The following is a 12,216-nucleotide window of genomic DNA, read 5'->3' on the forward strand; positions in this document are numbered from 1 at the left end:
TTTAAAAAGGAGGTCCTCGAGAGTAGTAATATCTGGATTAGTCCCAGTGCTATGAGCTAGTGAGGGCAGAAATAGGAGGATAGAGCAGATGAATGCATAGCTGAGAAGCTGGTGTATGGGAGAAGGATTCACATTTTTGGATCATTGGAACTAGAAGTGACCTGTACAAGAAGGATGTATTGCACCTAAATTGGAAGGAGACTAATATACTGGCAGGGAGATTTGCTAGAGATACTCGGCAGGATTTAAACCGGTAAGGTGGGGAGGGGGGTACCCCGGGAGCTAGTGAGGAAAGAGATCAATCTATGACTGTTACAGATGAGAACAGAAGCAAGTCAAACAGTCAGGGCCGGCAGGGACAAAGCAGAGAACAAGGTAGGACTAATAAGTTTAAACTGCATTTATTTCAATGCAAGAGGCCTAACAGGGAAGGCAGATGAACTCAGGACATGGTTAGGAACATGGGACTGGAATATCACAGCAATTACAGAAATGTGGCTCAGGGATGGATAGGATTGGCAGCTTAATGTTCCAGGATATAAATGCTACAGGAAGGATAGAAAGGGAGGCAGGAGAGGAGGGGGAGTGGTGTTTTTGACAAGGGATAGCATTCCAGCTGTAATGCGGGAGGATATTCCCAGAAATACATCAAGGGAGTTATTTGGGTGGAATTGAGAAAAAGGAAAGGGATGATCACCTTTATTGGGATTGTATTATAGACCCCTAATAGTCAGAGAAATTGAGAAACATATTTGCAAGGAGATTTCAGTTGTCTGTAAGAATAATAGGGTGGTTATGGTAGGGGATTTTAACTTTCCAAACATAGACTGGGACTGTCATAGTGTTAAGGGTTTAGATAGAGAGGAATTTAAGTCTGTATAAGAAAATTTTCTGATTCAGTATGTAGATGTACCTACTAGAGAAGGTGCAAAACTTGACCTACTCTTGGGAAATAAGGCAGGGCAGGTGACTGAGGTTTCAGTGGGGGAGCACTTTGGGGCCAGCCACCATAATTCTATTCGTTTTAAAACAGTGATGGAAAAGGATAGACCAGATCTAAAAGTTGAAGTTCTAAATTGGAGAAAAACCAATTTTCACAGCATGAGGCAAGAACTTTCAAAAGCTGAGTGTGGGGCAGATATTCGCTGGAAAATGCGAAGTCTTCAGAAATGAGATATCGAGAGTCCAGGGACAATATATTCCTGTGAGGGGGAAAACAAAGGCTGGTAGGTATAGGGAATGCTGGGTTAATAAAGAAATTGAGGGTTTGGTTAAGAAAAACAAGGAAGCATATGTCAGGTCTACGCAGGATAGATCGAGTGAATCCTTTAGAAGAGTATAATGGCAATAAGTACAAAGGGGACATGAGATAACTTTGGCAAATAGCATTAAGGAGAATCTAGAAGGTTTTTACAAATACATTAAGGACAAAAGGGTAACTAGGGAGAGAATAGGGCCCCTCAAAGATCAGCAAGGCGGCCTTTGTGTGGAGCCACAGAAAATGGGGGAGATACTAAATGAATATTTTGCATCAGTATTTACTGTGGAAAAGAACATGGAGTACAGATTCATAGCTCCTTGAAAGTGGAGTTGCAAGTAGAGAGGATTGTAGTTGAATGAGCACTCGCAGACAGGCTAATTATAAAGGGGATGTGTCAGCTGCTGCTTCTCTTGAGTGTTTTGTGTTATTCCTATTGACCAGAGCTATGCCTACATCATGGCCACATTGTAGAGAATGTAGCAGAACATAGGCTCCAGTGAGCTTCTCCAGAGTCGTCCAGTCAGTGGGGCAGTTACTTTAAAGCCCTGTTCTGTAGAAGGATGATGGGACCCAAAAGATTTACTCTGCTTTCTCTCCCTAGATGCTGACAGATCAGCTAAGTTTTTCCAGCAGTTTTTGTTTTTGCTTTTTTTTCTGATTTCCGGCATCCACAGGTTTTTTTTTCTTTTACTTTCGTGGTTCTGTTTGAATGGCAGCATAGCTTTCCTTTTTATATATGCTGACCATGTGTGGGATAGGTTTTGATGTCAAGTCTTTAGCCATAATTAAAGATTTCCTTTGTTCCCATGAACCACGCTTTGATTTGTGACGGTGACTGAAAGACTGAATGAGAGCATTGTGACTGTTGTCAGCACAGTGAGCATTCCCTTCATAAATGGTTTCATTTAATTGCACATTCAGCACATGATTATGGTTACAGTACTTCTTCATATTTTAGATGTCACACTTATGAGCGTCCTTGGGAAGTCTCATCACCTCTACAAAGTCATGCACACGTTGTTTGCTTTTTGGTATTCAGAGAAAACACAGTGAGCACCCCTTTCCTTGCATAAAGTGCATTTATCACCTTCCTGCAGGAGAGAGGCATTTGAACTACAGGCCATAATCACCTTTTTGTAACAACGTGCCCTGCTCTGATGCTGCAGATTATGTGGGTAATTTCTTCCTGAAGTGTAGATAAGTCAACACTGCTCCAAGTGAAATATTCCTGGAGGACTAATGGTGGGTAAAACCTACTGAGTATTCGTCCACACATCTATTTTGCTGCCTCTTCGTTTTCGCTCTCACATTGTAGCTTAAAGGGAATTGCAACCGTAACATGTTATGAATGGGAGAAAGTGATCTGACCAGAACTGTTACAGTCATAGAAGGTATTCTCCATGTCAGGAACCACTTCTTATTGACTTGACAGGTTGCCAGGGTCGAAGGGTTTGAGTTATAGGGAGAGACTGAATAGGATGGGGCTATTTTCCCTGGAATGTCGGAGCCTAAAGGGTGACCTCATAGAGGTTTATAAAATCATGAGGGGATGGATATGATTAATAGACAAATATATAGAAGGGTACCCAATAAACACAATCCGCCGATTCCTCAGAAACGAACCCAAACTAGCAAACACAACGCAACAAAATCTATAGCCACATTATCTTACATCAAAGGCATATCAGAGATGACTTCCAGACTACTCAGACCCCTTGGCATTATGGTAGCCCACAAACCTACCAACACACTAAAACAGCAACTACTGAACCTAAAGGCTCCATTAGATACTACCAGTTAAACTAATGTCATTTACAAAGTACCATGTGAGAATTGTAAAAAAAAACACTACATCAGACAAACTAGCAGGAAACTTGCCACCAGGATACATGAACACCAACTGGCCACCAAAAGACACGACCCACTATCACTAGTTACCATACATACAGACAAAGAAGGACACCACTTTGACTGGCAACACACACATCCTAGGACAGGCAAAACAAAGACACGCATGAGAATTCTTAGAGACATGACATTCTAACCAGAATTCCATCAATAAACACATCGATTTAGATCCTATCTACCTCCCCTTGAAAACGAGAACTAGAAATGACATTACCCACCTTAAGAAACCAAGATCTATAAATAGAGAGGCGGGACATACCAACAGCGCTTCACCAGAGACTCTCACTGATGATGTTACCTAGCATGGTGACGAAGCATCTGAAAACAAACCTTCAAGCTTAGCGAGCTAATTTACATATTTATCATTAACCTGACCTGCAAATCTTCTCAAAAATCGCTAACAAAGTTTTTTCCCCAGGGAGGGGAAGTCAAAAAGTAGAGGGCATAGGTTTAAGGTGAGAGGAGAAAAGTTTTAAAAGGGACCTAAGGGGCAACTTTAACAAGCAGAGGGTGGTGCGTTTATGCAATGCCAGAGGAAGTGGTAGAGGTTGGTACAATTACAGCAGTTAAAAGGCATCTGGATGGGTCTATGAATAGGAAGGGGTAGAGGGATATGGACCAAATGCTGGCAAGTGGGTCTTTGATTTACTTAGGATATCTGGTCAGCATGGATGAGTTGGACCGAAGAGTCTGTTTCCATGCTGTACATCTCTGTGACTCTAACTTTATCTGATTCTTCAAAGCACCAAGCAGTTCCACGAGCTCAAACTGAGCCAAAAGAAATTCATCAGTGGCTAACTTGATAGTATTGGTAGCACTTTAGACAGCCGTAGTGGGGGAGTCTTTTGTACTCCTGAATAGCTGTTCAACTGACCATGTGTGAGAGAATGTCAGCTGGAATGACAAGCTCAAAATTAGCTGTATTGGTCTATAATCAATGGTACATTAACATCTACCTCATCTGTACCTCGTGGGCAGCTTTTGATTCCCTGACCAATGTAGCATCTCAGCTGCTTTGTTGTTTACAGTTCAGTCATTAGCAATTTGTAACACATACATGTCGGTCACATGCTGCACATTTTGCAGAAATTCTAAACTGTAGATAGGTACAAGGTGAGATGAGACATAGTGAAAGGAAAACTTCATCTATTTCTAGAATGCCTAGAATGAATAATCAACTATTTGAACTGTTAGTTTAAAAAAAACTTTGATAATCTAACTCACTAAAATAAGTGAACTTCTTGGAGTATAGTTTGGATACTTGATTGAGGTTCCGTGCTTTTGGGATTAGGTTAGGGACCAAACTCATCATGATTGCTGTCTCTAAGTCCTGTTACTCTGACCCAAGTTGCCATCAACTATCCATGAGACCAAATTAGCTGTGATGTATCTTTGACTACTTAAAATAAAATGATGATAACTTAACCTATAAAATATTAAATATTCAAAATAACATTAGAAATTTACAGAAGTGATTGTAATCATATAGAAAAGATGTACAAAATTCTCACTTAACCCTCAATCCTTACAGGGGACCGTTGAATGAAGATGTATTTGCTAATCCGGGAATTACTGAAACAAAGACGCTCAGTCCTGAAATCCAGACAATCACTGAGCAAATTCGTCAGCTTTTGTTACAGGTAAAGCTAATTGATATTTTCATTGTGTATTCTAATGTAAATATAATTTGGTTAGCGCATTGCTTATTAAAACTGTTCTATCTTTTCCATTTTAGCCAGTTTACAATAATGGTTCCAGTGGATATGGAAGTTTGGGAAGTAATGGATCCCATGCACAGTTCATGAGTGTAGCCTCTTCCAGTGATAGCAGTGGTAACATTAATGAAGAAAGTCACTGGAACAAGCCTGTAAGTTTGATCTCTATTGTAACTTATTGAATGTAATACAAATTGAAGTTGGGCCATTTCCCCAGTGACATTGAATGTCTATCCCTGTGACTTTAGTTGGGTTTCAATTCAACTTTTAAGTAAGTCCTCATTCTAAATTGCCACATTCAGTGTTGTTCTGACTTAACATTGTGGATGTAATAGAGGCAGTCGACATATTTGGAATCAGGGCTACCGATTCAGCGTTATATGATGCAATTGGTGCCATTTTAGATCTAGTGCGAGGAGTTCTGTTTGAATACTTTTCAAAACATAGTCACTTATTTTTAAAATGCTGTAGCTTTTTTTGTAAGGAATGTCTATTCATTATGCATCCTATATTTGACTTTCGTGAGGCCTGCTCACAATTCCCTTCAATCACTGCTCATCAATTGTCTTGCTTCCTACTTCTCCACCAATTGCGGTTTCCCTCCTCACCACTTTCCTACCCAGCTCTCTCTCTCGTAACTCCACTTACTCCAAATCATTTGAAGCTAATTGAGAGAATGTTACTACCTAGCTGAGATTGCTAATTTAGCTATGGTTTAGGGCTAAATCAGAACTTTGATTTAGAACCATAGAGTCAAAATGTCATACAGCACAAAAACACTCCCTTCAGACCAACTTGTCCATGCCAACCAGTTTTACAAACCTAAACTAGTCCCATCTGCCTCCATTTGGCCCATATCTCTCTAACCTTTCTTATTCATGTACCTGTCCAAATGTCTTTTAAATATTATAACTGTACCTGCGTCTACCACTTCCTCTGGCAATTCATTCCGCATACGAACAACCCTCTGTGTAGAAATTAACTGCCACTCGTTTCCCATTTAAATCTTTCCCATCTCACCTTAAATCTGTGTCCTCTAGTTTTGAATTACCCTATGCTAGGCGAAGACCTTTGCTATTCACCTGATCTGTGCCTCTCATAATTTTATAAACCTCTGTAAGGTCACGCATCAACCTGCCATGCTCCAAGTGAAAAAAACGTCCCAGCCTATCCAGCCTCTCCTTATAACTCAGACCCTCCAGTCCCAGCAATATCCTTGTAAACTTTTTCTGCACCCTTTCAAGATTAACAATGTTCTTCCTGTAGAAAGGTGACCAGAACTGTACATAGTATTCCAAAAGTAGCCTAACCAACATTCTGTACAATATGACTTCCAATCCTTATAATCAATGGTCTGAGCAATGAAGGCAAACATGCCAAATGCCTTCTTTTCCATCCTGTCTACCTGTGATGCAACTTTTAAGGAACTATGCACTTGAACCCCTAAGTCTCTGTTTGACAACATTCCCCAGGGCCCTCCCATTAACTGTGTAAGCCCTACCCTTGCCCATCTTACCAAAATGCAACACCACACATTTATCTAAATTAAACTCCATATGCCACTTCTCGGCCCGTAGGCCCAGTTGATCAATGATCCCTTTGAACTCTTAAATACCCTTCTTCCCTGTATGTTATACCACCAATTTTATGTCTTCTGCAAATTTGTTAACAATGCTTCCTATATTATCATTTATATAAATGACAAACAACAGGGAACCCTGCACCGATCCCTGCAGAACACTGTTGGTCGCAGGCCCCAGACTGGAAAACAATCCTCTACCACCATCCTGTGTCTCTACCATCAAGCCAATTTTGTATCTACTTGGCAAGCTGTCCGTGAATCCCATGTGATCTAACTTGACTAATTAGTCCACCATGCAGAATCTTGTCAAAGGCCTTGCTAAAGTCCATATAGACAACATCTACTGCTCTGCCCTCATCAACATTCTCGGTCTCCTCCTTAAAAACTCAACCAAGTTTGTGAGACACAATCTCCCATGCAATTGTGAACTAGCTAAAGGAGAACTTGTAAGTGAATGCTTGTATCTTATTCCTCACTTACACCACCTGTGCAAATTGGCATCTTCTAATTAGAAGCTGCTATTATTTCTATTTTTGTGGGAACTGACTGGTTACCAACGGATTGCAAATACCTCCAGTCAGTTAAAAAGTTGGTGACATTATCCATCTCCAAGTCTTAAACTTTTGTACTTTAAGCATATAAAACTGAAAACCAGTTAATTAAATGCAGATTAAGTGAACATGGAAATATTTGGATGAAACTCTGAAAAACTGGAAAATGTCTGATTGTGATCAGGATAGCCTTATAAAGAACTTGTGAATCAGCAATGACAATTAAGCACATCCGTAGTACTACCTGTAGAATCCATTTTTGGATTGGAACTGGAACCCACAACCTTCTGGCTGAGTTGAGAATGTTATTGACGAGACAGTAGTTCATTCTTGGCTGCGTTGATCAAATATTGTAGTTAAAAATATTAGCACGTTGAATTCAAATAATATAAAGTAATTAAGTGTGCTTTAATGATTTAATGATTGTGTGCCTTCAAAGTTTCTTTCTTTTGGGTTGTTTGCCGAATTTTGAAAAGCCTTTTGTCTCATTCTGTATTTGGTTTTGTCAAGTCCCAAAACAGATTCTGGCAGCTAGACAAAACAGTCTGTAAAATTTCAGCCTTCAATCATTTGTTTCTTTCAGATGACATTTCAGAAAATTTGTAAGGATGTGCATTTGGTCAAAAATCAAGGACAAGCCATGTTCATTGAGAACAGAGGAAAGAGTGAATCAAAACGCAGACACAAAAGCGGTAATAGGCTTAATTAAATTTCTTTCATTATCTAGACATGAGTGATGAATTGACTTGAAATAATTTTGACTTCCTTGACTTCGTACATGTGTCAAGTTCAAATGCATCTGTTATGAGTTGTAGCTATTCATTTCTAGTAATAATGGTAGTAGCTTACGCAGAGTGACGTTATTCTGCAGAAAGGTTGCAATAGTTTGAGGATCACTTGTTTAGTCACTGTAAAAGCAACAACTTAAAGACTGCAGTTTATTTTTAAATGCTCCAGAAATATAGTTCTACCTCAGTGTAATGTAAATATCTTGTGTATAAACATTCATTTCCTGTTATTTGATTCTGGCTAAGTAAAAACATAAAAGAAGAATGGGAGGAAGGAAGTATAATTGGCAACGTGAGGGACTACATTTTCATGACACATATTTGAAAGGCAGTCATTTTAAAGAGGAAGTCTGAACTTTTATTTTAAAACATGTAAAATGATTTTCGATTTCTCCTCACCTCTCAACATGTTTCCATAACAAAAATATAAAGTTTATTATGCAAGTTCTTAAAATCTGTGAAAATGTGAGTACCATTTCAAAAAAAGGTGCATGTGGTGACTGCTGTGTGCACACTGTTAATAGAATGTTAGCCAGATCTCACATAGTACTTAATTATTTAAAAGCAGAACATTTTCAAATTGTAAACATACATCTTAATCTCTACCACAAGAGATGATAGCATAGTGGTGTAAATGATGGCTTTGCAATAGTGCCAGTTTGCCAGCGGCTAATTTGTTGTGGGTTCAGTTCAAACCTTTGATATTATCTTTTTTTTTGCTTGTCATATGAGGAGCAGGTGAGGACTCTGGGTCTGCACTTGATAGCGTTTAAAAGGCTGAAGGGGGGGTGCTCATTGAAACTTACAGAATACTGAGACCTGGATAGGGGTGGATCTAGAAAAGATTCCACCAGTAGGAGACACTAGGACAAGAGGACACTGCCTTAGAGAAAAGGGATGGCTCTTAGAACTGAGATGAGAGAAATTTCTTCAGCCAGAAGGAGGTGAATCTGTGGGACACATTTCTGTGGAAGGTTGCTGAGGCCAAGTCATTGAGTGCCTTTAAGACGGAGTTAGGTTTTTGATTAGGTTACTAATCAAAAATCAAAGGTTACTGGGAGATCAGGATTGAGAAGCATTCCAGCCATAATCAAATGGCAGAGCAGGTTTTGAACAGCTTGAATCTTTTCCTGTATTTTATGGTCTTGTGATCCGTCCTCCACTATGTGTAATGGTTGAATTATCTGTCTGCCAGTGCTCACTGACTAAGCTGGAGTAATGGTCATTTTTTTTAAGACACTGAAAGATAGGCTTTGATTATCACATTGTTGACTAATACAAGTCGCCATCTATTCTTTGTAACATAAGTTACCATAATTCAAAAGCCTGAATTTGTAAACTAAGTAATTACTTGGCTTTTTGTCATTTTGAAATGATTGTGCTGAGCTATTCACACCTGAAGCATGATTCTTCACAAGAAAGGGAGTCAGAAGGTAAGAGGGTTACCTTAGAAAGTGTATTGAGGTCACAGTCAGATCAACAATAAAATAATTGAATGGTGCAGTTGCTATGGACTAGACCAGACCACTCAAAACATTCTGAAGCAGGCAGCCCAGACCATGACTTTGCAATTTGTTTCAGTAAGTATACAATAATGGGTCCAGTTGATATGGAAGCTTGGGAATTAATGGATCCCATACACAGTTCATGAGTGTAGTCTCTTCCAGTGATAGCAGTGGTAACATTAATGAAGAAAATCACTAGAACAAGCCTGTAAGTTTGACCTCTATTGCAACTTATGGATCATTTCACCCCAGTGGCATTGAATGTCTGTTCCTGTGACTTTAGTTGGATTTTAAATCAACTTTTAAGTAAGTCCTCATTTTAAATTGCCACATTCAGTGTTGTTCTGACTTAACATTGTGGATGTAATGGAGGTTAAAAGAAGTTAAAAAGCTCTGGTGTTTTCATTGTAATAAAGTGGCCCGCACAAAATCAGTGTTGGTGAGCTAGGAGAAAGCTAAGTGTAAGAAAACTGGACAAGCCTGGAAATTTTGTTGGACAAGTAACAAAAAGCACAAGGGAAGTTCGGCAACTGCCTCAGAGTGTACAAGATGATCAGAGATTGATTATGGAGAGAATGCCAGATCTGCTTAAAAAATATACATGCAAGGGTAAAGTTTATTCACATAGGCCAAGAGGAGCAGGTAAAGAGGTTACAATATGAAGGGACACTGAATCCTCTCAGTCTGTAATACTGAGGGATGAGGAGATATGTACTCCTGAGGGACTATTGCCTGAAAAGGTACTGGTAACAGGAATTCATGGTGAGACAAAAAGCACTCAATTATGTAAAGTGAGGCTAGAGAGTCCAGAGAAGAGTGGAGAGTTTGTGGTAGGAGTACTGGACAAACTCTCAGCTCCAGGAATATAATTTGTCCTTGCAAATGATAGAGCTGATTCACCAGCAGGTGTGCTGCCTACTCTAGTTGAAAAGCCAGTGGAGACACAGGCAGCTGAAGAAATGAAGGATGTTTATCCATGAATTTTCCCTGATTGTATGATTGCAAGATCCGAGGCACAAGCTGAAGCAGGAGGGATCAAAAAGCACAAATAAGGAAGCTGACAGAGCTTTATCTGAGACTTTTTTTAGTCAGGTAAGTGGGACAGAGCAGGAGCAAATAGGTAAACATGCAAGTATCTTTAGCTCTGCTAAGCTGATCAAGTTATAGCAGAAAGATGAGAATTTAAAACAGTTGTATCAAAAGGCATATACAGAAGAGGAGAGTGAATGCATCCCTGTGTGTTATTACTTAACAAATGATGTCGTCATGAAGAAATGGAGACCACCACACATTCAAGCCGATGAGAAATGGTCAGAGATTCATCAAATTGTTTTGCCAATAGGATATAGAAATGAGTTGCTGTGAGTGGCGCATGAGCTACCAATTGGAGGTCATTTAGGGGTGAAGGAAACACAGGCTATGATACAAAGACATTTTTACTCTGGCCTGGACTACACAAAGATGAAGTTGAATTTTGCCAGACATGTCACACATCAGTTAATCGGAAAACCACAAAGGCAGTTATAAAACCTGCACGTTTAGTACCTTTCTAGCATTTGAGGAATTGATTGTGAAGGTCTCCTACCTCAAACAAAAAAATGGGAATAAGTATTTATTAACAATAATGGATGTGTCAACTCGATTTCCAGAGGCAATCTCATTACGCACCATCACAGTTAAAGCCTTGTAGAAGAATTGCTTAATTTTTTTTACTAGAGATGGACTACCAATAGAGATACAGTTGGATCAAAGATCAAACTTCACATCCAAACTATTCAAGGAGTTTATGGATCACTTGGGAATAAAGCAATTCAAATCTATTGAGTACCATTCAGAGTCACAGGGAGCGCTAAAGAGATGGCATCGAACACTAAATGCCATGTTGAAGGCTTATGCTCAGGATAATCCAGATGATTGGGATAATGGAGTTCTGTTACACTTTTGTGATTTAGCAATGCACCAAATAAATCGACTAAATTCAATTCATTTGAATTAATGTTTGGGCATGAAATAAGAACATAGAACAATACAGCGCAGAACAGGCTCTTCGGTCCCCAGTGTTGTGCAGACCTGTGAACTAATGTACGCTCATCACCCTACACTATCCCATCATCATCCATATGCTTATCCAAGGACTGTTGAAATGCCCCTAATGTGGCTGAGTTGACTACATTGGCAGGCAGACAATTCCAAGCCCTGACCACTCTGAGTGAAGAATCTGCCTCTAACATCTGTCTTAAATCTATCACCCCTCAATTTGCAACTATGCCCCCTCATAGACGCAGATGTCATCATCCTAGGAAAAAGACTCTCACTGTCCACCCTATCTAATCCTCTGATCATCATGTATGTCTCTATTAAATCGCCTCTTAGCCTTCTTCTGTCCAATGAGAACAGACCCAAGTCCTTCAGCCTTTTCTCATAAGACCTTTGCTTCAGACCAACATCCTGGTAAATCTTCCTTGCACCTTTTCCAATGCTTCCACATCTTTCCTGTAATGGGGCGACCAGAATGGTGCACAATACACCAAGTGAGGCCATTTCTATACCCCACTGGCAAAACAATCTCTGACCATTTCTCATCGGCTTGAATGTGTGATGGTCTCCCTTTCTTCATGAAGATATCATTTGTTAAGTAATAACACACAGGGATGCATTCACTCTCCTCTTTGGTATATGCCTTTTGATACAACTGTTTTAAATTCTCATCTTTCTGCTATAACTCGATCAGTTTAGCAGAGCTAAAGATACTTGCATGTTTACCTATTTGCTCCTGCTCTGTCCCACTTATCTGATCAAAAAAAGTCTCGGATAACACTATGTCAGCTTCGTTATCTGTGTCTTTTGATCTCTGTTGCTTCAAATTGTTGCCTTTGTGATCTTGTGATCACACAATCAGGGAAAAT

At 39.6% G+C, this 12,216-nt stretch overlaps 1 protein-coding gene across 5 annotated transcripts in view; it reads left to right on the forward strand.

The window, feature by feature from the left end:
* LOC140479038 (period circadian protein homolog 2-like) overlaps nt 1–12,216 on the forward strand; it is an 88,724-nt gene that overhangs the window by 39,080 nt on the left and 37,428 nt on the right. For all 5 annotated transcript variants that reach the window (XM_072572824.1, XM_072572821.1, XM_072572825.1 and 2 more), the window contains 3 exons: nt 4,701–4,809; nt 4,905–5,036; nt 7,601–7,709. In XM_072572824.1, coding sequence (XP_072428925.1) covers nt 4,701–4,809; nt 4,905–5,036; nt 7,601–7,709 — 350 coding nt within the window. The remainder of the gene's footprint in view (nt 1–4,700; nt 4,810–4,904; nt 5,037–7,600; nt 7,710–12,216) is intronic.

This window comes from Chiloscyllium punctatum, chromosome 6 (genome assembly GCF_047496795.1).
Source record: "Chiloscyllium punctatum isolate Juve2018m chromosome 6, sChiPun1.3, whole genome shotgun sequence".
NCBI lineage: Eukaryota > Metazoa > Chordata > Chondrichthyes > Orectolobiformes > Hemiscylliidae > Chiloscyllium > Chiloscyllium punctatum.